The following is a 26,871-nucleotide window of genomic DNA, read 5'->3' as shown; positions in this document are numbered from 1 at the left end:
CCTGCCGCCCGCTGCTCCCCTCAGCAGTGTGCTTGGGTCCTTCTGCATGCTCTGCTCCCCGCTCTGGCTCTGGTGAATTCTCTCACCCTCCCGCGCTTCTGACTGTACCCAGTGCTTGTATAAATAAATAAAAAATAAAATCTTAAAAAAAAACCCCTACATGTACACACAAGATCTTGTGGATGTGTATATGTAAGCACGTATGTGCAGACATCTGGAAAAAACAGTATGCCCTTCCCACCCCAGCTTTCCCCATAAAGAGAATAAGCAGAGGGTACCAATTAATGTCCATTTGCCAGTCATTGATGGTGCTATGGAAAAATGGCTAAATGGACTTTTCCTCCAGTTTGAAGGAGAATGTTGGGACAGACTGAAAAAAACAGGGTATGTTGCAGATAAGAAACTCATTTTGAGAAGTCCTTGTGAGGCAGTGGTATTTCAAATAGAGTATTCTACCTTGCTAGAACAAGAACTCACAGGATTGCTCTGCCCAACACACTATGATGCCTGGATACAGAAAACAGATTGGAGTTTCAGATATGAACCACAAACAGAAAGTCACAATACTAAAAGTATAAAGCAAAGGCACTGAGTAGCATTCATGTTGCTTTTTCCATGACCACTGCCAAACAGCGAGCTCCACGATTAGCAGAAGTTGTTTATTTACTTTAAGTTTATTTACTTAATGAAGGCATTTACTTATTGACTCACTTAGACAACAATGGAAAAACTAGTTTTTTAAATAAGGGGTCAAAACTATGAATTCAAATATTAAAAATCACTTCAGAATACAATGTAAAGAGAGACTCATTTTGAAATACTGGCTGATTTAAAACAACAACTTCCCAAATCTTAACTAAACTTTAGTTTGGCCAAGAAAAAAAAATGAAAGTATTCTATTTGCAAATTATCAATCTAAGTAACAGGAAAAAAATTAATATATGAAAAGAACTAAGTATATAAATATGTTTATGTAAATGATTATATAACAAGTAGATAAATATGTATGTAAAAATAATAAAGAACTATATCAACAGTTTCATGTTATATCAAAAAGAATGAAATGGGAAAACTAAGTACTTCATCTCTGGGAATTATCTAATCAGTTTGCAAACCAAAGCTACTACTAACTAGCATTAAAGAACATAGTCTTTTAACTACTTCAGAGAGATTACTAGTTAAAAAATATTAAAATAATTGAGATTTTTCTATTAGAATGTAATGAATCCATGTATTGAATGGCAAAGAAAACATTTTTTACATGAAAAGGTAATCTTCCAATAAGCGTGTAAAGTATTAACTGAAAGTATGCCTACATTAAGTTCTCTGCTCAAATTGTATTGCCATAGAAACCCTTTCAGACCACTCCATCTAAGTATCTATAAAAGAACATATGCTTATCCTGATTGAGAAGATGTCTGCTTATCAGCTTCATCTATCCTATGTTATTTTTTTTTGTTTGTTTTTTAAAGATTTATTTATTTATTTATTTATTTATTTATTTATTTATTTATTTATTTATTTATTTACACAAGCACTGGGTACAGTCAGAAGCGTGGGGGAGGGGGGGTGAGAGAATCCATCAGAGCTAGAGCGGGGAGCAGAGCAGGCAGAAGGACCGAAGCACACTGCTGAGGGGAGCAGCGGGCGGCAGGAGAGGTCTGCACGCCATGTAGGACCCTCCTCCGGTGGCCGGGGAGCAGCCAGGATCGAACTGGAGCCGCAGAGGCCTCCGGCAGCCTCACAACCCAGCGCTCAACCGCTGTGCCACCGGGGAGGCCCTATCCTATGTTATTTTAATACTCCTGAATTACTCAAGTACTGTAACACTTATTACAACCTCATGTTATCTTCTATATAACCCATCTAGAATGTAATCTAGGTCAGGGATTTGTGCCTCTTATTCACTGTGTCTCCGCCACTTAGAATAGACAGGACATGTTTAATCAAGATCTCTTGAAGATAGTCAGGAGACAGGAATGAGGAAAAACAACTAAACAAGAAGAAGGGTTTAGTCAAAAGTGATGGGATGGCCTTATTAAAAAACTGAACACTTTTATATCCTGTTTGATTTCTGATTATTCTCTCATACATAAACTTTTAAAAAACAAAATAAATAAATTACATCTACCCATCTGGGAAGAAGTAACCCAGACAGAGCACATCTGCTATGTTAAACATGTGGTATGTGAACATGCAAAACAAATGATGCTATTATGACATAGTTATGTCATAAGGCAAAGCAGACAATGCATATTTTATGAAGCATATGTTTGGACTTTTACCTGGATACAAGCAACAAAAGGGGGGAAGAAAGAAAAAGTAGTGTTAAGAAAATAACTGAAGTCCTGGAGCAACTTTTGAGTAATACTGTTTTTTTCAGACATGGTCTTATATTTATCCATCTCTTTCACAATTCCAGAAAATAAGCTCCCAAAGAGTTGTTTTGCAATTATGGGGTCTCTCTGTAAAACAGTCAAAAGAAAGACAAATTAGGATCTGAAGAAAAGATGTTATAATTCACCAATGCAATCTGAAAATACAAACTATTGCATACATACCTACTACATATTTCCATTCTTTTTTTTTTTTTTTTTTGTGGGACCCTCGCTAGTGGCCGTTGATCGGTGGCCGGGAATTGAACTGGTGCTGCAGAGGCTGCGGGCAGCCTCGCAACCCAGCGCTCAACCGCTGTGCCACCAGGGGAGGCCCTACATATTTCCATTCTAATTGGAAAGTTTTAACAGGCAGTGACAGGGAAGTATTTGGAACTTAACCAAATATATCAATTTGACATGTGTTGTATAATTGGCATGACAATTATGGACTTGGTCAAAAACTTGAGACCCAGAGATATAAATTAAAAGCTGACTTTATCACATACATAATCACACAGCTTAACTCCTCAGTGACTCTGGGCCTTCAAATCCCTTGTATTAAAAATGAGGATAACAAAACACATTTCATACAATTGGGTGAAGATTAACCGAGATAACAAATAATTATTTAGTGCAATATTTGATATTCCTAGAGAAAGAATAAATTAGATTTTTAGGTATTATCTGCATATCAGTATCATGGTAAAGCTTAAGACAAGTAGCTGAGCATAATAAAAAATGCCAATTAAATAAAATTCCATCATTATGGTCACTCAAACTCTTAAAACCATAAGTAGCTGTTTTATGTTTTTCATGACTCGGCTATTTAGTTCCATCAGCACAGCACACTACCTGATCTACCCAGGCTTTCACACCACATTGCATGACCACAAGAACATTGTCCTTTGTGCCTAGAACACCAGTACTATGAACGGTTCCTAGTATGCAATGTCTACATTTTTCAAATGAAAGCATGAAAAAAAATTTTTAAATTATTTTGTTTAATAAAACCTGTATCAAAGAAAAACCTAAAATTCAATTTCTTTGTTATTTATTAATTTTAATTAATGTATTACAGTGGAACACTACAAAATTTTAGAAAACATGGATGTGGAAAAAAAGAAGAAAATACTTGTATTTTCCATTCTTTGCTAACTTTCTGATCATCACCTTAAATATGTCTAATAACTGCATTTATGTCACAAAATTCTTGGGAGAATTTAATGTGAAGAATTGAAAGCACTCCATAATAACTGCATTTATGTCACAAAATTCTAATAACTGCATTTATGTCACAAAATTCTTGGGAGAATTTAATGTGAAGAATTGAAAGCACTCCATAATAACCAAGGGATATACCATAATGATAGCTACATGAATCTACATATGGAAAAAAACAGCAAAGAATGTTATGTAAGCTATCACCATTGAGAGAGCTAGGTGAAGGGTTTAGTGTACTATTGTTGTAAGTTTCTATTAACTTAAAATTATTAAGATTAAATAAAAAGCTAAAAAAAGTAAAGGGATATGCATATATAATATCTATTACTATAATCAGTATTAGTACTAGGAACTTAAGTGCAATAAAGTATAAAGCATTATATTTCAGAACCTGGAATAATTTTATATATGTGTATATGTAAAACACTCTCCAGTATTAAAATTATTTCAATGAAAGTCAAAGGAATATTAATCAGGCCTTTATCTGTTTGCATCAAAAAATTCAGCTAGAACACTTCATTCCTTCTCAATAATTTTATTCTTTATTGGCTTAGAAATCCATTGCTCTACTATTAAGAGAATTAACTGAGCAGAAGACTGATCACACTGATAAGCTGATAGTCTCCTGATTTTCCCACCCCCTTAAAAGAACTGGCTTAACACAATGATTTTTTTTAATATATTACTTTATCCTGACCAACATTATTGGCAAGAAAAATATATTTCAATGTCTCATTTTGTAGAGGAACTATAGAGGAAGAGCTTTAAACAACTTGACAAGAACCCCAACTGCAGGACAATCTTCTAGATGACTCTCAGTCAGACCACATGAAAGACAACCTCAGAGATGGGAAATGCAGAGCCAGGACCTGAAACAAAGTCTTCCAGCCAAGACCATTGCTTAGGATAAAGTAATATGTCATTTATGATGCAGTGTAGTCCTCAACCACATTCCTTTGCACTGAGTAGATCCCTGGAACTGTTCAAGGAGTTTATGTAGCAAGAGAAAATGCAACATTCATGGACAAACCTGGGCCACAGCTTGCAAGGGGGTGATCAGACTGCTGTATTTAATCTGAATGTCGGGAAGGTCTCCTTGACGGTAACTTCTGTACAAAATAACCTGTGCATCATGCTTCATTTTTAATTCACTCTTGATCTCCTATAATCATTAGAACCAACAAACAGATTAGAATTTTCATTTAAGAAAATCAGTGGTGGGCCTCTGTAGGGGTGCAGGGGTTAAAGTCTCAGTGCTGTCAAGCTGTCACCAGCCACTGCAACACGAGTTCAATTCCTGGCCAGGGAGCTAACCCACATAGTGCAGCAGACCTCTCCTGTCTCTCTTGTTGCTCCCCTTAGCATTGTATTTCAGTAAATCTGCCTGTTCTGCTCCCCAGTCTGTCTCTGGTGAATCCTCTCACCCCTTGCACCTCTGGCCTACAGCCCAGTTCTTATATGATAAATAAATAAAAATAAATCTTCAAAAAAAGAAAAGAAAATCAGTGTTTCATCAGTTATTAAACTGTTAGTAGCTCTCTTTAATATAAAGGTGAATGGATGACAATTTTTATCCAAAATGGTTTAGTCACTGATTTACCAATTTATAGTAGACAATAAATCCAAATTAAAATCTCTATCAAATCTTGGTCCAGAGAAGTCTCCAAAGTTCCTATTACACCCACCTCCCTCCAAACCCTGAGCATCCACTGGTCAACATGTCCTTTCCACTTTAGTCACCTTTGACTCTCCTTTGCCAGGGATATGGAGACCTGCTCATTTCTTTGCCCAGAATGTTTTTTTACAGCTTTTCTCTCATCATTTGCTTCCCACCTCAGACAACTCTTCAAAAAGGTTTCCCTCACCATTTCTTTCACAGACATGTTTATCACTTGGTTAATTTCCAGCACTGCACAAATTATGACCTTAACTCGTTCATTGGCTATAAACATTGGATTGTAGCTCTATGAGTGCTTACGTTACATTTACCTCTGTACCACTAGTATCATGTAATGCCTGACATTGAGTATGAGGTTCCAGCAAATGAACAACCATAGAAGCATGCCTTCTGAGATCTAATTATATCTATGCCATTACTAATGAAATTCAAATACCTGTATCTGGGAATGTATTGCCTCAAACAACAGGCCATCTTGTATTTATTATTTAAAACACATTTGGTAACAGGCCAAAATATTCCCTGCAATTTTCACCCAATAATCTTGGTTTTATCTCTTCCTTCTACTGACTAGATAGTTATGTCCTTCAAGCACACCTAGTAGGTTTCAAGTTTAATTAACTCTCATAGCTACTTCTCTGAGTAGGAAAAAATGGTCTCCAGGTGTGGTGGGCCAGTAAAGAGTAGTGTGGAATGACCCTGCACACTAATTTTAGACCCTAATCTTCAAAAGAATAGTTGCAGTTATTGGGACAAGAGGAAGGTAAAAAGTACATTTTCTTCCCACAGAAGATATAAAGAAACCACTCAACCACCTCACATTCAGATTTGGAAGTTAATTAAGTGGTTAAGGATTTAAACTTAGTCAGAACAAAGACAGTTTTTTTTTTTTTAACTCACCATTTGATTTTCCTTTCCAAGGGTCCTTTGCCCTCAGTCACAAGAGCCCTTAATATCTACAGTAGTCAGATATGTAAAATGATATGTAAATTTTTGATTTTATATGTAAATTAATATGTAAATTTTTATTTTTTAATTTTTCAGTTGTTTGCATAATTATTTAATTTGGGGAGTACAAATCCACAGCTCCATATATGCACATGCTTCACTATAAATTTAATTCATATAGTGTTGCTTCTGTCATTTTGGTTTATAGACCAGTAGTGGAGCCAGTATCTGACAAGAAATTTTATTTCTTAATGCTTACTCCTCCATAGAAAATAGACATTTTTGACCTTGCATCAAATTGTTGAAAAATATACAAACCTTCTCTCGTTTTTGTTCATCAAGACCTTTTCTGGCATAAATCAAACTGAGTTTTTCTCGGTCCTTTAAAAATCGCCTGCGTAATCTAAGTATTTCTGCCCGATTGTCTATACCTGAAGAATAGAAAGCATATTCATTACAGACAGTCAACAGTTGACTATTCAACATATTCATTACAGACAGTCAAGTTGAACTAAACTCCTGCTCAGAATCCCCTAAATAAAAGTGAGACTGTTCCTTAACTCTGTTTTTTACTGTTATTTAGGTGAGTTTTGTTTGTTTGTTAAGGATGTAAGCCTACAGAAAGAAGAATAGAGAAGATAGCAACAGTTTTGGAAATTAGAGAACAGAAAGTGGTAACTCTCAACCCAATCCTAATGCCATAGTGCAGAGAATAGGGACAAAGAAACAACAGTGAAAAAGACCAGAAAGGCTCAAGGGCTAGTAGCACTGAGCACAACCACTGAAGGAGAGGTTGAGGCTAAGCAAGGAGTATGGTTTGAAAGCACAGCCCCTGTGCAGTGGATGTGTTGTTGAAGAGTGAATCACAGGGACCATGAATGGAAAAGGCAGGTGTGGCCAGAGGCAAAACTACAGTGACTATCAGGACTTCTGGAAGCTGGAGCTGCCACCTTCTCATTTGGCATTCAGAGTCCTGGCTTCCAGGCCATTAGCATGCAGGCACAAGATTGGAGATTTTGATCTCTGGATAATCAACCAGTATAAAAAATCAGATAGACATATTTATACATCAGGGGTTTCAATGGCAAGGACCAGTTCAGTCTCTACTGGTGAGACCAGTCAACATACATTCCCTAATTAGCAATTATTGCAAATGCCTTTTTAGTGCCCTACCTAGCAAAAAAGGAAAAAGTGAAAATCACCAGAAAGGGCCTCCCCGGTGGCGCAGCAGTTGAGTGCTGGGTTGCGAAGCTGCCAGCAGCTTCTGCAGTGCCTGTTCGATCCCCGGCTGCTCCCCAGTCACCGGAGGAGGGTCCCACATGGCGCACAGACCTCTCATGCAGCCCGCTGCTCCCCTCAGCAGTGTACCTCGGTCCTTCTGCCTGCTCTGCTCCCTGCTCCGGCTCTGGTGAATTCTCTCACCCTCCCGCGCTTCTGACTGTACCCAATGCTTGTATAAATAAATAAATAAATCTTTAAAAAAATCACCATTTTGTGGAAAGCTTCAAACATGAAAGAAAATATTCCAATACGAAAGACAGAAACCAAAATAACAGTTAAAGAGCAACTGTTGAAAGCAGACCACGGGGGAAACAAACTTTTCAAAAGTTATCCTTTATCAACTATACTACAAAGCCATAATAATCAAAACTGCATGGTACTGGAACAAGAAGCAACACACGGACCAATGGAACCAAATAGAAAATCCAGAAATAAATCCACATATTTACAGTTAAGTAATCTTTGACAAAGGAGCAAAGAATATGCACTGGAGCAAAGAAAGTTTGTTCAATAAATGGTGCTGGGAAAACTGGGTCGCTACATGCAAAAGAATGAAGCTTGACTACTACCTCACACTCTGCACAAAAACCAACTCAAATGGATTAAAGACTAGATAAAAGACCTGAAACCATAAATATATAGAAGGAAAATACAGGTGAAACACTACATGACATATACATCAGTAATATCTTTAAAGACTAATCACCCAAAGCAGAGATAGCGAAGGCAAAGATAAACAGCTGGGACTACATCAAATTAAAGAGCTTCTGTATAGCAAAAGACACAATAACCAAAACAAACAGACCAACTGGGAGAAAATTTTTGCACACAACACTAATGATAAAGGACTGATCACAAAAATCCCAAATGAAACAGAAACAGTAATTCCAAAGGGCACCTGCACCCCTATATTTATAGCAGCACTATTTACAATAGCTAAGCTATGGAAGTAACCCAAATGCCCAAAAATAGATGACTCGATCAAGAAGATGTGATACATATACGCAATGGAATATTACTCAGCAATCAAAAAAGATAAACACATGCAGTTTGCAGCAACATGGATGGAGCTAGAAGGGATCATGCTCAGCGAAATAAGTCAGAAAGAAAAAGAAAAATACCAGATGGTCTCACTCATAGCAGGAATTTAGAAAACCTAAATAAGAGACCAGGAAAAAGACTAATCAATACAAAGTTAAAATCAAAATCAACAAGCAACTATAAGTCAGAGACACACTATGGGGGGGGAGGGAGGGGCGGGAAAGGAAGGACTAGAGTCAAAATAAGTGGGGAGGTGCAATTGTATGGGGAATATAACCAAAATGAAAATGCATACATTTTGCAAAGATGAAAAAAGATGTAAGAATTATATAAAATAAAATATTAAAATAAAAAAATAAAATAAAATGTTCATATTCTTAATGTATCCTTGTAATTAATTTTATCTGAGGAAAATTACTAATTCTGACATTGTTATAAGTATCTACATTAAAATATATTTTTAAAAATAAAAAAAAAATCTACAAAGAGCTGGAGTCTCAACAAATACAAAGTAAATAATCCAGTCAAAAAATGGGCAGAAGAGCTAAAAAGGAACTTCTCCAAAGAGGAAATGCAAATGGCCAACAGGCATATGAAAAAGTGTTCAGCATCACTTGTAATCAGGGAAATGCAAATCAAAACTACAGTGAGATACCATCTTACACCAGTGAGAATGGCATATATTTAAAAATGCTATTAAAAAAACTAGCAACAACAAATGTTGGCAAGGATACGGAGAAAAGGAACTCTCCTGCACTGCTGGTGGAGTGCAAACTGGTCCAACCACTATGGATAGCTGTATGGAGATTCCTCAACCAGCTAAAGATGGAGCTTCCATATGATCCAGCAATTCCACTCCTAGTTATTTACCCAAATTTTAATTTACACAAACATTAATTCAAAAGGGCACCTGCACCCCTATGTTTATAGCAGCACTATTTACAATAGCTAAGCTATGGAAACCATCCAAATGCCCAAATATAGATGACTGGATCAAGAAGATGTGGAACATCCATGGAATATTACTCAGCAATCACAAAAGATAAACTCATGCAATTTGCAGCAACATGGATGGAGCTGGACGGGATCATGCACAGGGAAATAAGCCAGAAAGAAAAAGAAAAATACTGGATGGTCTCACTCATAGCTGGAATTTAGAAAACCTAAATAGAGACCAGGAGAAAGACTAACCAATACAAAGTAAAAATCAAAATCAACAAGCAACTATAAATCAGACACACTACAGGGTGAGGTGAGGAGGGATTAGGGTCAAAATAAGGGGGGTGAGAATTGTATGGGGACTATAACCAAGATGAAAATGCACACACTGTGCAAAAATGAAAAATGATGTAAAAAATATATAAAATAAAAATTAAAAATATAACCAAATTAAAAAAAAGTTATCCTTTATCAGGAAGATAAAAGTAGATATTGTAGATAGTGTGACTGTGGATCAAGGACTAAAGAGATAGAGAACAAATAAAGATTCTGAAAATTACAAATAGGATACCATAACATAAAAGCAAGGATTGGAGAAGTTCCCAGAATACAGCGAAAGGGAAAAACAACAACAACAACAACAAAAAGCAACAACAACAAAAAAAAAGCAACAGGGTTCCATGATGAGAAAGTTGAGATGAGGAAATCATCGACAAAAATCATCCAAAAAATATTCCAGAACTAGGGGCCTCCCTGTTTGCATGGAGTTAAGTCTCAGCACTATGAAGCTATCAGCAGCCACTGAAGCACGAGTTCAATCCCTGGCCAAGGAGCTAACCCACATGGCACAGCAGACCTCTCCTGTCTAGCTCGCTGCTTCCCTCAGCAGTGTATTCAGTAGATCTGCCTGTTCTGCTCCCCACTCTGTCTCTGGTGAATCCTCTCAATACTCCCCCATCTCTGGCATATACCCCAGCTCTTATATGCATAAATAAAATCTTTAAAAATATATTCTAGAACTGGAACATATGAGTTAGTCTAAAAGGCACTCATTGTACACAGAACAATGAACTAAAACAGACATGCACCAAAGAGCTCTTTGGGGAAATTTCCTACAACTGATTAAAATAGATGCTGGGGGACAGCAGGAGAGACAGGAGAGGTCTGCTGTGCCATGTGGGTTAGCTCCCTGGCCAGGGATCGAACTCATGCTACAGTGGCTGCCTATAGCTTCACAGTGCTGAGACTTAACCCCTTGCACCACCAGAGAGACACCAAATAATCATTAATGTCCTGGAAAATAATTGTGCAAGAAAGGAAAAACAAAGTATCATCCAGGACTCAACTACAAATAATATTTATGTAGTCAAAATTACATCAGACAATGAGGGCATAAAGTATCCGTGATGAGTATATGTACGTACGTATGTGTGATGGACAGGGTGACGTGTAAGCAGGAAACAAATCCTCAATGTCCATAATGTAAAGTCAAAAGAAAACAATAGTGGGGGAGGGAGGGGAGCAATATAAAAGTACTATTTGGAGAAATGAAATTAAATACAAAACACTTGACTAAAAGATGTAAACAGCTGCATCTGGGATCTGGGAAATGGCTGTGCAGGGCTGCTATTTCTTCTAACAAGCTTTGGAGAATATTTGACTCTTTAAACCATACTCATGTAGAATTCTGACATAAATAACTAAGGAAACAAAACCTTAAACAAAATAATAGTTAAAAATGTTACATCAATTAAGTTACAGTTTCAAAATTTTAAACTGTGTTCCCTTACAATGGTAATAAATAGCTATCACAGTAAATATTAATCCACCTCATTTTATGGTCCAAATGTTCATTAGGCAAGAAAATACATCTATCCCAAGAAGACATTATGTACCTATTTTAAATCTACAGAGCCAATGGAGTCAAATATTTTAATTGAATTTAAATGGATTGTTACTAGTCTTCATTTCACCTACTCAGTTCTATGTCTGAGATTTTTCAATTATATATATAATAAAACTTGTAAGGAAAATGATCCAAAAACTACATTTAACCTCTTATTCCTCCAATTTCATCTATATCATCACAGACATTTATCACAATTCAAGTTCTAGTTAGTAAGAACAGCCATCCTCAGCCATTCCCTCTTATTTCTGAGCTTTTGTTCCCATATAAGAAAGAAACTGAGCAGTCACAAGATCAGACACTAGCAACCACTATGAGCTAACTGAACTTTAGACTGCTTCAATGCACACCTCTTCAGCAATTCCATGGAAATTTGCCCTGTAGGCAGGTTGAAGATCATCAGTAAAGGGTAAGGGAGATGAAATACAAGCACTGGGAAAGCTTTACTATGGTGGCCCCACAGGGTAGTGCATCACCTTCACCACTCAGCCACACAGGGCCTCCTTCTACATTAGGGATTCTCAGCAACCCTCTGCCTTTCTGGTCACCAGAAACAGATCCTGAGCCAGAACTCCTGGGCAAGGCAAGGTCCCTGCAACTCTTCCCTCTTGCAACCAGAACAAGGCCTAGAAATGCTGTAAGGGAGCCTAGCACCACCCAGGTGCTATAAAACCCCAGTGAGTGTGGCCACCACCAAACAAAGAGACACAGTGAGGAAGAAGGACTCACACACTACAAATGTCCCTACTACAACAGAGCAAACACAAAGCAAACAATGGGGAGAAACAAAAATACAAATGGTCAAGCAAGCCCTCACGGAATAATACAACACAAAAAGAAAATCATCTCCAGATTCCAACAACACTGACATGGAGGAATTCTTCTACCTGTCAGATGAATTCAAAATTACCATAATTAAGAAAGTTAAAAGAATTTGACCAACACAAACAAAACTCCAAAATGAATGAATGAATGAATCAGATATAAGATAAGATGTAGAAACGGAAAAAAAACTGCTATGACAAATGCAGTCAGCGAACAGAAGATCAAGATTAAAGCTTTACATAAGAAAATACAGGAACTGCAGGTTGTAAAATGATCAATGGAAGAGATGGAAAACTATGGGAAAAAGCCATGGACATAGAATGATATGGGAGAACAACTGAGTTCTTGAAAATATAGGTATGAAAAGAATCAAGAAAGAAAATGAAAACGAAACAAAGGAAAAAGAATGAAGAAACACTTCAAGAATTATCTGACACCATGAGAAAAGGAAATGTAAGAGTCATAGGAATCCCAGAAAGAGAAGAAACAAGGGAGCTGAAAAACTAATCAAGGAAATAATTAAAGAAAACTTCCCAACCTTGAAGAAGAAAATGAAAACAGATGTAAAAAGAAGCTAAAATGATACCAACTTACATTAATGAAAGAAAATCCACAGCAAGACACATACTAGTAAAGCTGCCAATAGTACAAGACAAAGAAAAAATAATGAAGATGATAAATGGAAAGAAACAAATAACATATAAAACTAACATCAGACTTCTCAGAAGAACCACTATAGACAATAAGAGAATGGAGTGACATATTAAAAAAAAAAAAACTCCAAGAAAAAAAAAGCCAGCCAAGAATATTTTATCCTACAAAGTTTTCATTCCCATATGAAGAAAAAATAAGGATCTTCTCAGACAAATAAAATCTTTAGGAATTCACTACAACTAACCCCCACTCCAAGAAATATTATAAGAAGTCTTAGGATCTAAACCAACATAGGAATTGAACAAGAAATTAAATAACCCACACAATGATAAACAAAATGGCAGTAACAGACTTCCACATATCACCTTAAACCTTAATGGAATAAACTCACCAACAAAAACACATAAAATAGCATGTTGGATTAGAAAAGAGAAGTGAACCTCCTGCAGCTTCCAGGAAACACACCTAAATTCCAAAGATTGAAGGTAAAGGGTTGGAAAACAATTCTACAAGCAAATGGCATCCAACACAAGGCAGGGGAAGCCTTACTTAGACAAAATAGACTTCCAGCTAAAAAAAGGTGACAAGAGACTTAGTTGGACACTATATAATGATCAAGGGAAACAAACATCAGAAAGAGATAACGCTCATTAATATATACTCACCAAACAAAGGAACACCAAACTATATTAGACATCACTATTGTCTCCAAAAACACACTTTGGAGAAAATACATATGTGATAGGAGACTTCAACAACATACTCTCACCAATGGAGAAATAAATGACACACAAAATAAACAAGGGTACAATAGCCCTAAACAAAGATCTAGATCACATGAGTCTAACAGATATTTATAGGACACTATACCTCCCAAAAAACCAAATACACATTGTTCTCAAGTACACATGTATCATTCTCCAGGATGAACCACACACTTGATCCAAGGCAAACATCAACAAGAACATGAAGACTGAAGTCATACCAAGTATCCTCTCTGACCATAAAGGTATTAAACTAGAAATCAACTACAAAAAGAAAGAAAAGGAGGGCCTCCCTGGTAGCACAAGGGGTTGAGACACAGCCTATGAAGCTATCTGCAGCCACTGAAGCACGAGTTCAATCCCGGCCAGGGAGGAGACCCACATGGCGCAGCAGACCTCTCCTGACTCACCCGCTGCTCCCCTCAGCAGTGTATTTCGGTCAATCTGCCTGCTCTGTTCCCCACTCTGTCTCTGGTGAATCCTCTCACCCCCACACCTCTGACCTGTACCCCAGTTCTTGTATGCATAAATAAATAAATCTTTAAAAAATGAAAAGAAAGCAAAGGAAACCCAAATAAACAGGACCATTAATGAAAGAGGAAAAGTTGCAAAAGACATAAAAGAAATTCAGAGTATAATTAGACATTAACAGAAACATTTACATGCAGACAAGTTCAACAATCTAGATGAGATGTACAAATACTCAGAATTATACAATAACCTAAGACTGAATAAAGAATAGACATGACAAAACAATTACAAGCATGGAAATGGAAATATTAATAAAAACCCTCCCAAAAAACAAAAGCCAAGTACTAGATGGTTTCACAGGCAAACACTATCAAGCATTCAAAGATGAATCAATGCCTATCCTGCAAAAACTTTTTCAAAAAATTGAGAAAGAAGAAATACTAACAAGTATATTTTATGAGGGCAAGATTACACTATTAGAGGGCACCTCCCCCGTGGTGCAGCGGGTTAAGCACAGCGCTGTGAAGCTGCCGCAGCCTCTGAAGCATGGGTTCGATTCCCGGCCAGCCAGGGAGATTCCCACAAGGTGTGGCAGACCTCTCCTCTTGTGCCTGCTGCTCCCCTCAGCAGTGTATTTTGGTCGTCTGCCTGTTCTCCTCCCCGCTGTCTCTGGTGAATCCTCTCACCCTCCCATGCCTCTGGCCTCTACCCCAGCACTTGTATAAAAATAAATAAATCTTAAAAAAAAAGAAGGAAACTTAAAAAAAAAAATTACACTAATACAAATACCAAACAAAGACCACACACACACCAAAAAAAAAAAAAAAAACCTACCAACCAATCTCTCTAACATGGATGCTAAAATCCTCAATAAAATCTGAGAAAACCAAATCCAACAATGCAGCAAAAGGAATAGACACAATGACCAAGTGAGATTTATTCCAGGACAAAGATGGTTCAACATTCAAAAGTCAATTAACATTATTCACCACATGAGCAAAAAATAAAAAATAAAAACCATGTGAACATATCAATAAGCATTGAGAAAACATTAAAGTTACACATCCACTGATGATGAAGGCCCTTGAAACACATGGGATAAAAGGAACATATCTTAACATAATAAAAAATCACATAAAACAAACCCACAGCTAACATCATTTCCAATTTGAAAAAAACTGGAAATCTTTCCATTAATATCTGGAATAAGTCAAGGATGTCCACTCTCACCACTGCTTTTCTATATAATACTGGAAGTCCTAGCAAGAGCAGTTAAAGAAGAAAAAGACATACAAGGAATCCAAATTGGGAAAGAAGTAAAATTATCATTATTTTCAGATGATAAGATAATATATACACAGAGAACCCTAAAAAATCCACAGAAAAACTAATTAAAACAATAAACCGGTTTAGAAAAGTAGGTTGCAAAAATCAATACACAAAAATCACTACCTGGGTCTGCCCACAGACTCTGCAGTGCCGGCTCGATCCCTGGCCACCGGCGAGGGTCCCACATGGCGTGCAGACCTCTCCTGCCACGCCTGCTGCTCCCCTCAGCAGTGTACTTCATCAATCTGTCTGTTCTGCTCTCTGTTCTGGGTCTGGTGAATTCTCTTACCCTCCCGCAATTCTGACTGTACCCAGTGCTTGTATAAATGAATAAATAAATCTTAAAAAAAAAAAAAATCACGACCTTCCTACATGCAAACTGTCTGAAGGGAAATAAATTAAGAAAACCATCTCATTTATAACTGTAACAAAAAAAAATTAAATACCTGACAATAAACCTAACAAAGGAGGTGAAAGTCCTATACAAAGAAAATTATAAAACATTGTTAAAAGAAATAGAAGACACAAAGAAATGGAAAGACATGCTCATGGATAAGAAGAATCAACATTATCAAAATGGTCATCCTACCAAAAGCAATTTTCAGATTCAAAGCAATTTCAATGCTTCAAAGAAATGGAAAAAATATTGCTGAAATTCATATGAAATTAAAAATACTCTAAATAGCCAAAGCTCTCTAGACTAAAAATGGTTCAGAACAGAGGTATTATGTGCCCAGACTTCAAAATATACTACAAAGTCATGATAATTGAAACAGCATGGTGCTGTAACAAAAACAAACACAAGACCAAAGGAATTGAATTGAAAGCCCAGAAATAAAACCACAAAAATATGGACAGTTCATTTATGACAAAAGAGCAAAGGATATACACTGGAAGAAGGAAACTCTCTTCCAATGCACATACATTGAACAAACCAGACTACACATGCAAAATAATAAACCAAATTATAATTTTGCATACCATACACAAAAATTTACTAAAACTAAATAAAAGACTGAAAAAACTGAAACTATAAAATACACAGAAGAAAACACAGGCAAAACACTCTGACATAAACGTCAAAAACATCTTTAAAGATTCATCTCCAAAAGCAAGGATAACAAAGAAGAAGAGAAACAGCTATGACTTTATCAAAGTAAAAAGCTTCTGTACAGCAAGAGACAGCAACCAAAATGAAGAGACACCCTACTGAACAGAAGAAAATATTTACACACCATGCATCAGATAACAGACTGTTATCAAAGATCTATAAAAAAAACTTACACAACTCAACAAAAACAAAGTAAACAACCCAGTCAAAAAATGGGCAGAACAGCTAAAAAGACACTTCTCCAAGTGTCTTCCCCAAAGAAATGTTCATATGAAAAATGTTCATAGTCACTTATAATCAGGGAAATGCAAATCAAAACCACATTGAGATACCATTTCACAGGGGCGAGAATGACCTATATTTAAAAAAACAACAAAAAACAGAAACAACAAATGTTGGCAAGAATGTGGTTAAATAGGAACCCTCTCACACTGCTGGCGGGAATGTAAACACATTCAGCCACTATGGAAAGCTTTGTGGACATTCCTCAAAACACTAGTAATGGATTTACCATATGACCCAGTGATTCTACTCCTAGGAAACTACCCAAACGACACAAAAACACTGAGGAAACCTGCACTTCTATGTTTATTGCAGCACTACATACAATATCTAAGATATGGAAACAACCTAAAGGCCACAAAATAGATGAATGTGGTATATGAACACAATGGAATACCTCTCAGGGATCAAAAAAGTTAAATTCATGCCATTTGCAGAAACATGGATGGAGCTAGAAGGCTTATGCAAAGCAAAATATGTCAGAAGGAAAAGGATAAATATTGGATTAAAAAAAAGATAAATATATTCCACTTACATGTGGAATACAGAGAAACTGAACAAAAGTTCAGAAAAAAGACAAAATCTGGTAGCAGACCACAGATTTGTAGTACAGCAAGGGGGGAGGAGGGAGAGGGGTAAAAACATGGAAGGGAAGAGCACAAGGAACTGTGGATCACGGTGCTATGGTGGTGGGAGACTAGGAACTACACCCTAGGGAAGAAATCAAAAACTGTCCAAAAATTAACAACTATGTAAGAAAATAAATTAATTAATTAAAAAAATAAGACCAAGGAAGAACAGAGAGCCATGCCTCTTGATGGATCACAGGCTAAAGGAGAAAGTGTGAAAAAGAATGGCTGGAGTAAGGAAAGTATTTTATGTGTGTTTTAGTTTCTATAACTAAATAAAAAGTAATTTGCCCTCCTGATTATATTTCTACATATCTAAATACACTATCTACATGTCTAAATACACTTATTGGGATTTCCCAGGGTCCAGTCGCAGGATTGTTTCTCTAGTCATGCTCTCTTTGTGAGCTATACTACCACTCCCAGAGCTGTGATTCTCACAAAAGACTTACTTCCAGACTGCCTTGATTCAGACTCCCAGCTGTGAGTCTGCAAGCTCTACCAGAACTTTGCACTTAGCCCTCTCAGATTTCACAAGCTCATCCCTCATATTCCCCACCTGTTCTTCCTACTCTGGGCCCCTTGACTCCCATTCCCAGTTCCTCTCCAGGCATTTATTCCATAGGCTACTCCACAAGAACCTCCCTATAAGGTCACGCAGAGTCCTCAGGCCTTTTCTGCTGGATTCATCACCTAACCACACCCCATAGCCTCAGCTTGTCTTCAGTATTTCTTTCCTTTGCTCAGAGCATCTGCTCAAGCAATGTGTCATTGGACTGCTACTGGGCCCTGCTACAAAATAGGCTCTCCATCACTGTTCACTGAACTGATCAGAATCCTTTTCACCTTCCAAACACACTCCATACTTCTCTACTTCTGTCTTTTTTCACCTTCACCTTTCTCACATCAATCCACCATGCTATTGTCAGAGGCCCTCTCCTCCACAAGGTCTCTCCTGACACTCCATTCTCTATTAGACTTCCCCTCTCTTTGAGATTTGGTTTGCAAGTCCTGTCACATCACATGACTACCAACCTGTAGGCCTAACCACCCAAATGGTTTAGAAAAATCATTAAATGAGTCCAATTTAGTCAACAGCTTTTCTGGAACACCTAAAATGAGTCTTTCAATAAATAAGTGCCCAGACATTAATGAAGTTTTAATGGGTTTAGTACAAGTGACAAGGATATGAAAACAGTCGGAAATGTGCTGTCATCATCTAAGTGTCTGTAGTCAATTGGAGGAGAGTGATTTTAAATGCATTTCAGCAGTCTTACTTTACCTTTTGCTTCATTATCCACCTCATCCCCTGGAAGGCCCAGCCGTTTTTTCCCGAAATCAGTTCCCACTGATTTCAAGGTTGTTCTCTGTGACTTTTCATTCTTCCGATGGGCAAACAACAAGGAGGAAGATGAGGAATCAAATGATGAGGAGACTGTGTAATCTACAAGTGGATCAATACTGCTCCTAGTTAACCAGTTAAAGGAACTTCTTTCATCTGCAAACAGGTAAGAACAGAGCACATCACAGCAAGCTCAGCACTGTACAGCCCTGCCAAGTTCACATCAGATAGGGCAAATGTCAAACACACTGAGTAAGAAGAGGGCAAACGTTCTGCAGCTCCAAGTTTTCCATGCACTAACCCTACAAGTGATTGGAGACAGTTCCTCCAGGGAGACAGTCTATTATGGCAAAATACACCAGGCAGTGATTCTAGCAGAGCACTAGTGGCAGCTCAAGGCAGCCCAGGCATCCACGGCTCTGTATCCCCATTAGTAAAACATCATCTGCTCCTTCAGGCTGCAGTGACCATTACACGAGTGATGCTTTGTATCTAATATTTCTAACAGCAGTGTCATAACACTTCCATTAGAATTATCCAAATTAGTCCCACTTCCAGAGCCAACAGAATGTGAGCTTTTTATAAGAAAGTTTAAATATATTGGATGGTTCCACTAATAGGAGGAATATAAGGGAACCAAAAAAGAGATCAGGAAAAAAAATAACAAAAAAAAAAACCACAGCAAAACAAAATAAAAATAAACAGGCAACTAATCAGAGACATTCTGCAGGGGCAAGGGAGGGAGATGGATCAAAACGAGGGAGGGAAGAGCACAAGGGACTATGGTGATGGTGCACGGGTGAATTGGTGGTGGAAATTCTATGGGGACTCCACCTGAGAAAAGAAAGCAAACACTGTACAAAAATGAACAATGATGTAAAATATATATAAATTATTAAAAAATAAAGTTTAAATATTTATATAAAATGATAAACATATATTTAGCTGATCAAAAGAAACAACTGAACCATGTGGGGAAAAGTGTAATAAACTGCAAACACTATGAATGAATTTGGTTTACTCTACTTACTTTTTATATAAGGTTTTTTTAAAATTTGATGCAGTAAACAGGTCATATGCGAGTACTGAAATGTTTTCCTTTTTTTCTTGTTAGAAACACAACTTTACTCTTTTAAGAAAAATAACTGGTAAAATGTAGATAAAAATCAAATTGATTATTTTAACCATTTTTAAGTAGAGAGTTCTGGAACATCAAGTACATTCATATAGTTGAACAACTATCACTACCATCTATCTCCAGACTTTTTCATCTTCTCAAACTGAAACTCCACACCCACTAAGCACTAACTCCCCATTGCCTCACACTCCCAAGCCTTGGAAACCAGCCTTCTATTTTCTGTCTTAATGAATTTGACCACTCTAGGAAACTCCTTTGACTGACATGTTTTTTTTGTGGTTATCATTTTTTTTCTATTTTTTCTATTGTAGTTTCACATTTCTTACAGTCAGTGTTGCTGCAATAGAAGGTGCTTCCACAGTACACAGTACCTGGTATATACCAGCCAGGTATTCAGGTAGATGGTTACCTGCATTTTGTGTAGGTGTGAAATCAGTCTGTTGTTGAGTGGCCCGTATCTGTCTAGCCAATGTCCCTTGAGCTGAGAGGGATCCCTCTTGGGTCCGGATCTGGGGAGTACTTTGGGAGGCCTGAGTCTCAATAAACATTGGAGTAAGAACAGTACTTCGGAAACGCCAGTCAGAATCAATAGTATATTCCTGCATGAAAGAGTTTCAAATGAAATAGCTTCTTCAGCAATGCTGAAACATTTTTATTTAAAATCTAAAGGTACTATCAGCACATAAGTAATAAATTCATTTTTCTTTTTGGGAAGCACTTGAGTAAGAACCTTTTCAAATTTAAAAATTTCAACTAAGTAATTATTTACCAATTAGAAAAAGTAATTGGTATTGGGGAATAAAACCATTTTTCTACTCCTTAATATTCCACATTAAACACAAAAACTGATTGTCTACTCAGTGAATAGAAGGAGCAGTGGAAGGGGGAGAAAGTAACATGAGAAAAGAAATTCTAGGTGGAGAATCAAAGAAAAATTATAAGCTGAGCTGAGTGTGGGGAGTAGGGGCAGAAGAAGCAAATGTGAATGTTTCAGAAAGGAATCTGTGAATATTTCAAGCAAAATAAGAAAGCCAGTTTAACAGTATTACTAGATTTCAAGCAAAGTAAGAAAGTCAGTCTAACAGTATTAATAGATGTCTATTAGTCAACTATTAGACTGTTAGTTAACAGAAAAAGGTAAGAATTATTACAAAGACAAGTACATCACCTGAAATTCGCATTCAGACAGAGGATGCTCAAACATAAGGTTTGAATAATCTGGACTCATGCTGGTCATTTCAAGCAGAAAATCTGTTGCTAAACTTAAAAAGTGCATTTCTATCTTAGGAGAATATAGGGAATTTAGTGCCAACAATCGCTCCAAGGTATTTGAAGGTAACCTAGTTTCATGACTCCAGAAATTTCGAATGATTAATCTAAAAAGCAGAGAGAAAAGAAATATGTTAGCAAATGAGAAAAAATGCCTCACACACATTGTCATGTGAAGTAGACATAACTGTTCATTATATAATTTAACACAGAGGAAAAATACATTTAAATTTGTATAAAGAGTATAATCTGAGTTATTAAAACAACATGCATTGAAGGAAGGGAAAATTCCAGAACCTTAGAATATTTAACAAGAAGTGATAAATGAGATTACTTTATTCTCATATTTATTATCTGGGAAGTTTTAGATGATAAGTACATAATACTAACTTTTTTAAACTAAGAAAACTTAAGAAATTGCATATAGTCCTTCACTGTATTGCTAAAAAATTTACTCCAAATATTAGTGCCATAAAAATATCCAAATCTGGCCTCCCCTGGTGGCGCAGGTGGTTGAGCACCGCGCTGTGAAGCTGTTCACAGCCTCTGCAGCACTGGTTCGATCCCAGCCAGCCAGCAAGGGTCCCACATGGGGTGGCAGACCGCTCCTGTCATGCCCACTGCTCCCCTCAGCAGTATATTTAGTCAGTCTACCTGTTCTGCTCCCTGCTCTGTGTCTGGTGAATCCTCTAAAATAATTAAATAAATATTTTTAAAAAATCCAAATCAAAAAATTAGTTAAAAATCATATTAGGCTTTATAATTTATAAATGCTTATAAAATCCAAATACAATCTTTAAAAGCTCAATGAATTTAAAATTTCAGAATAATATTCAGAATCATACAAAAAGTTTCTGCCCCTTTTTATACTATTAGTACTTGATAAATCACTCATGTAACTAACTTAGGTAGGCATTTTAGAGAACTATCTACTCCCACATATATACAAATATATATATGTATGTATATATAAAATTCATACTTCCACAGATAATTAACATTAGTTTTTCTTCTATTTCTAAGTTTCAAACAGTTCATTCAACATTAATATGTATAGTGTGATCTCAACTATTTGAGTTGAACGGGAAACATAATCCTCATTACAAATTTATTTTTAATTTTGAAGCTCATTAATTCACTGCACTAACAGAGAGGTATACTGGCACCGCTTTTTCAAGAGTTTTCTATTAAAGCAACTTGTCAGAGAATTAATGTGATTTAAATATATATTTATTAAGCATTATGACTATGGGAGTCAAAAAATATGCTACTATTGCACATAAATGCTAAAATTGCTGAAAATACTCTATGCTAGTCTATAAAGAAATACCCCTAAATTTATTTTAGCCCAGTTTCTTCAGGAGGTACACATACTGAAGCCCCAGGTTTTCATCGATCAATCCTTGAATCAATACTTCTTTGGCCAATTTAAATATTTCCTGAGAGTCATCATCTGCTTGATTTTCTGGATCTCTGAGAAAAACAACAACATAACAAAACATTAATTATCTCTTCTAACACTTTTGTTCAACCCCAATTAACACTGCCAAGAAAAACAGAAAAAAAAAAACCAAAAACCTGGCCTTTCCCATGTTACTGGAACTTTCAAAATCATGGTAGAACCACCCTCATGCATGTTTCCTAACACTTCCCTTTGGTATCTCTTTGAGCCCATTCCATGGTGGCACACCCCACTCCCATGAAAAGGAGAAAAGAATGGGTGGTGGGAGTAAGGCTGCACAGGGTTCCCTAGGCACTCGAAGAGGACCTGCAACAACCCAGGTTCCACAGGGAATGATTTGACAGTTGCCCTAAAGGATGAAAGCCCGGAGAGTTCACTTCCTTAATCTTGTCATACCTTATAGGGATAACTATGAAACAAATTTTATAGCCAAGACTTTTATACTGTTAAATTAACCAGTAATTTCACACTCTGAATATTTCCCACATGTTTAAAATGAGTTAAAATAAGGATATATTTCAATACACAAAAACAAAATTATTTCAATTGCTAATCACATGTTTTAAAATGTTTTATTATTTATTAAACTCTGTACCAGACTGCTAAAGGCACTGACATTATTCACTAAAAAAAAAAAAAAATGTCAAATACCAACATAGAGCTCACCGGTAGTTGTCATGGATCCACATAAGGATATTATACATTTGCTCCCTGCACACAGGAGAGGGGTGAGAAATGAATTCTACAACAGGATTCAGGAGTTCACGAAGTTCTACTGGTTTCAATTTTGCCATCATCTTATATATTATATCCAAACATACTTTTTGTCTTTCATCATCTCTATAACAGATTAAAAAAAAAAAACACATATTTAATAATTTTTATTACCACACTTTCAGGTATGATGATGAAATTTTTCTTCTTTGAGCAATTATGTATTCCAAATGAATGTTATAAAAAAGAACAATCTTAAAATTATCATCATGGGCTAGATTATTAAAAACAAATGAGAGGAACCCCACAAAACTTTGGTGGAACTGAGAAAGGGCAAGTTCTGCAGAAGGAGGTGAACTAAAAAAGTGTGTGCAAGCCAGGCCCTGTGCCCCTCTGTGATTTGAAGCCGAGAGGGGAATCTTCTACCTAGATGAACTGCAGGTGCTGGGAAAGCGACCCCATGCTTCACTGTTACAAGACAGGGAGTTGCAGGACAGGGACCTCAAGATCCCCCTATGGAACTAAGTAAATACCGAGGGCGGGAATTTTCAGGGACAGAACCCATCAACATATCCACAGTGCCACAGCCATAGTGGAGTGTTGCCATAACAGTGCTCACTCAATCTGGGCACCATTTTCCAATATCACAGAAGGAGCACTCCAAAGAGATGCCCGCCAGTACCAGCGGTACAGTGTCCCAAAACATAGAACAAATTACGAAACAAACAACAGGGAGAAGGAAAAATACAAATAACCAAGCAAGCCCTCAGGGGAAGGACACTCAAAAAAAAGATAATCAGCCACCAGAACTCAATAACAATGACATGGAATAACTCCTCTGTCTGCCAGATAGAGAATTTAAAATCATCATGATTAAAACATAAAAATGAGAAGAAAAGAACAATATGAGAAAAATAATTATGATCTCAAGAATGAAACTGAGACTCTAAAGAAGGAAATGAAAGAAACATAGGAGATTAACGGAGGAACTAAAGAACTCGGGGAAAGCAATGAAAACAGAATTGATAAAATGGAAGAGTGAATCAGTACTCTCAAAGATACAGAAGAAAAAAAAAAAAAGAACCAAGAAAGAAAAGGAAAGAGAAATAAAAAGGAAAAAGAATGAGGAAAACACTTTGAGAGCTATTGGACACCATGAGGAAAGGAAATGTAAGCATTAAATAATCCCAGAAAGTCAGGAGAGAGACCAAGGAACCGAAAAAATATTCAAGGAGGTAATCGAAGAAAACTTCCCAAACATGACAAAAGAGATGAAAATAGACAAAGTGAGAACGCCAAATTACCACAATGAAAGGAAAACTACAGCAAGGCACACAATAGTAAAGCTTGCAAGAAGCTAAGACAAGGGAAAAATAATGAAGCTGACAAGGGAAAGAAGGAGATAACTTCTGAAGGATCAGGCTGATCCTTCACTTCTGTGAAGATACACTATGGGCAAGAAGAGAATAGAGTGACATATTCAACAAACTCAAAGACAATAAATGCCAATCAAGAATACCTTACCCTTCAAAGTTCTCCTTCCTCAATGGGAAATTAAAAAAATAAGGAACTCAGACAAGCAGAATCTATAGAAATTCATTACAGCTAACCTCCACTCCAAAAAAGACTACAATAATTCCTAAAGCTGAAACCAACAGAGGAATGAATAAGAACAGAATGAGGCAAGGAATAAAATCACAAAAAGACAAAATGGAAAACATACCAATATTATCTCTAAATGTAAATGAACTAAACTCATCAAAAAAAGACACAGAGTAGCAGGCTGGATTAAAAAATAATACAACCACTGCTGCCTCCAGGAAGCACACTTAACTACAAATGATAAAAATAGGCTGAAAGTAAAAGGATGGAAAACAATCCTACAAGCAAATGGACCAAAACAGAAGGCAGGAACAGGTATACCTATATCAGATGAAATAGACTTCAAACTAAAAATGGTAAAAAGAGACTTAGTCAGTCACTACATTATCATTAAGGGGAAAGAGATCAAGAAGACATAATACTCATGAACATATACTCATCAAATGAAGGAGCACCAAAATATATCAGACAAATTTTATCATCTCTGAAAACAGATATTAGAGAAAATACATATATAGTAGGACACTTCAACACACCTCTCTCCCCAGTGGATATATAAATAAGACAAAAAATAAGAACATTAGAGCTCTAAACAAGGACCTAGACCTCATGGGCTTAACAGACATCAATAGGAGACTGCACCCAGAAAGATAAGAGTACACATTTTTCTCAAGTGCACACAGATCATTCTTCAGTATTGATCACATACTGAGACATATGACAAACATCAACAGATACACTAAGATCAAAAACTTACCAAGATACTTACCAAGTATCTTCTCTGACCACAAAGGCATCAAACTAGAAATACACCACGAAAAGAAAGCAAGAAACCCTCCTACCTCATGGAGATTGAAAATACACTACTGGACAACCAATGGATCAATGAGATCAAAGAAGAAATTAAAAAATACCTGGAGATGAATGATAATGAGGAGAAAACTATACAGAACAATGGGGCAAAAGCAGTTATAAGAGGAAAATATATAGCAATACAGGCTCACATCAAGAAACAAGAAAGAACTCAAAAAACAACCTAATCCCCCACTTTAAAGAACTGGAAAAAGAACAACCAAAAAACCCAAAAGCCCGCAGAAGAAAGGAAATAGTAAAAATAAAAGCAGAAATAAATGAAACCAAAGTTAAGGAAACAATCCAAAAGATCAATGAAACCAAAAGTGCGTTCTTCAAAAAAAATAAACAATATAGACAAACCTATAGCCACGCTCACAAAAAAAAAAAAAAAAAAAATGGGAGACAACACAAATAAATAGGATCATAAATGAAAGAGAAGAAATTACAACCAAAACAGCAGAAATCAAATGAATAATCAGAGTTTACTGTAAACAATTATATGCAAATAAGTTCAACATTCGAGAGAAGATGGACAAATTCCTACAACTTTACAATCATCCAAAGCTAGATAAAGAAGAAATAGAACACCTAAACAGACCAATTACAAGCAGTGAAATTGAAATGGTAATCAAAACCCTCTCCAAAAACAAAAGCCCAGGACAAGATGGCTTTACAAACATTTAAAAACAAACAAGTGCCTCTCCTACACAAACTCTTTCAAAAAATTGAAAAGGAAAGGATACTGCCAATATACATTTTATGAAGCAATATCACACTAATACCAATACCAATGAAAGACAACACACAAAAAAAGAAAACTACTGATGCGAAAATCCTCAATAAAATCCTAGCCAACAGAATCAAACAATGAATCAAAAAGATAATTCACCACAACCAATAGCATTTATTCCAGGGACACATGGATGGCTCAACATATGAAAATCAATTAATGTAATCCAACACATTAACAAAAAGAAAAATAAAAACCACATGATCATATCAATTGATGCTGAGAAAGCATTTGATAAAGTT

General features: G+C 36.5%; 1 protein-coding gene across 2 annotated transcripts in view; it reads right to left on the bottom strand.

Moving 5' to 3' along the window:
* Positions 1 to 26,871, bottom strand: part of PRKDC (protein kinase, DNA-activated, catalytic subunit) — a gene marked incomplete at both ends in the record, with an annotated part of 233,410 nt that overhangs the window by 65,598 nt on the left and 140,941 nt on the right. For both annotated transcript variants that reach the window (XM_084229434.1, XM_084229435.1), the window contains 8 exons: positions 2,286 to 2,465; positions 4,630 to 4,761; positions 6,544 to 6,656; positions 18,740 to 18,955; positions 20,347 to 20,536; positions 21,106 to 21,313; positions 22,581 to 22,679; positions 23,335 to 23,508. In XM_084229434.1, the coding sequence (XP_084085560.1) occupies positions 2,286 to 2,465; positions 4,630 to 4,761; positions 6,544 to 6,656; positions 18,740 to 18,955; positions 20,347 to 20,536; positions 21,106 to 21,313; positions 22,581 to 22,679; positions 23,335 to 23,508 (1,312 nt within the window). The remainder of the gene's footprint in view (positions 1 to 2,285; positions 2,466 to 4,629; positions 4,762 to 6,543; positions 6,657 to 18,739; positions 18,956 to 20,346; positions 20,537 to 21,105; positions 21,314 to 22,580; positions 22,680 to 23,334; positions 23,509 to 26,871) is intronic.

The sequence above is a fragment of the Talpa europaea genome (genome assembly GCF_964194135.1).
Source record: "Talpa europaea genome assembly, chromosome: 3".
Classification (NCBI taxonomy): Eukaryota; Metazoa; Chordata; class Mammalia; order Eulipotyphla; family Talpidae; genus Talpa; species Talpa europaea.
Note: the sequence above shows the minus strand (reverse complement) of the source record. Positions and strands in the feature narration are given on the sequence as shown.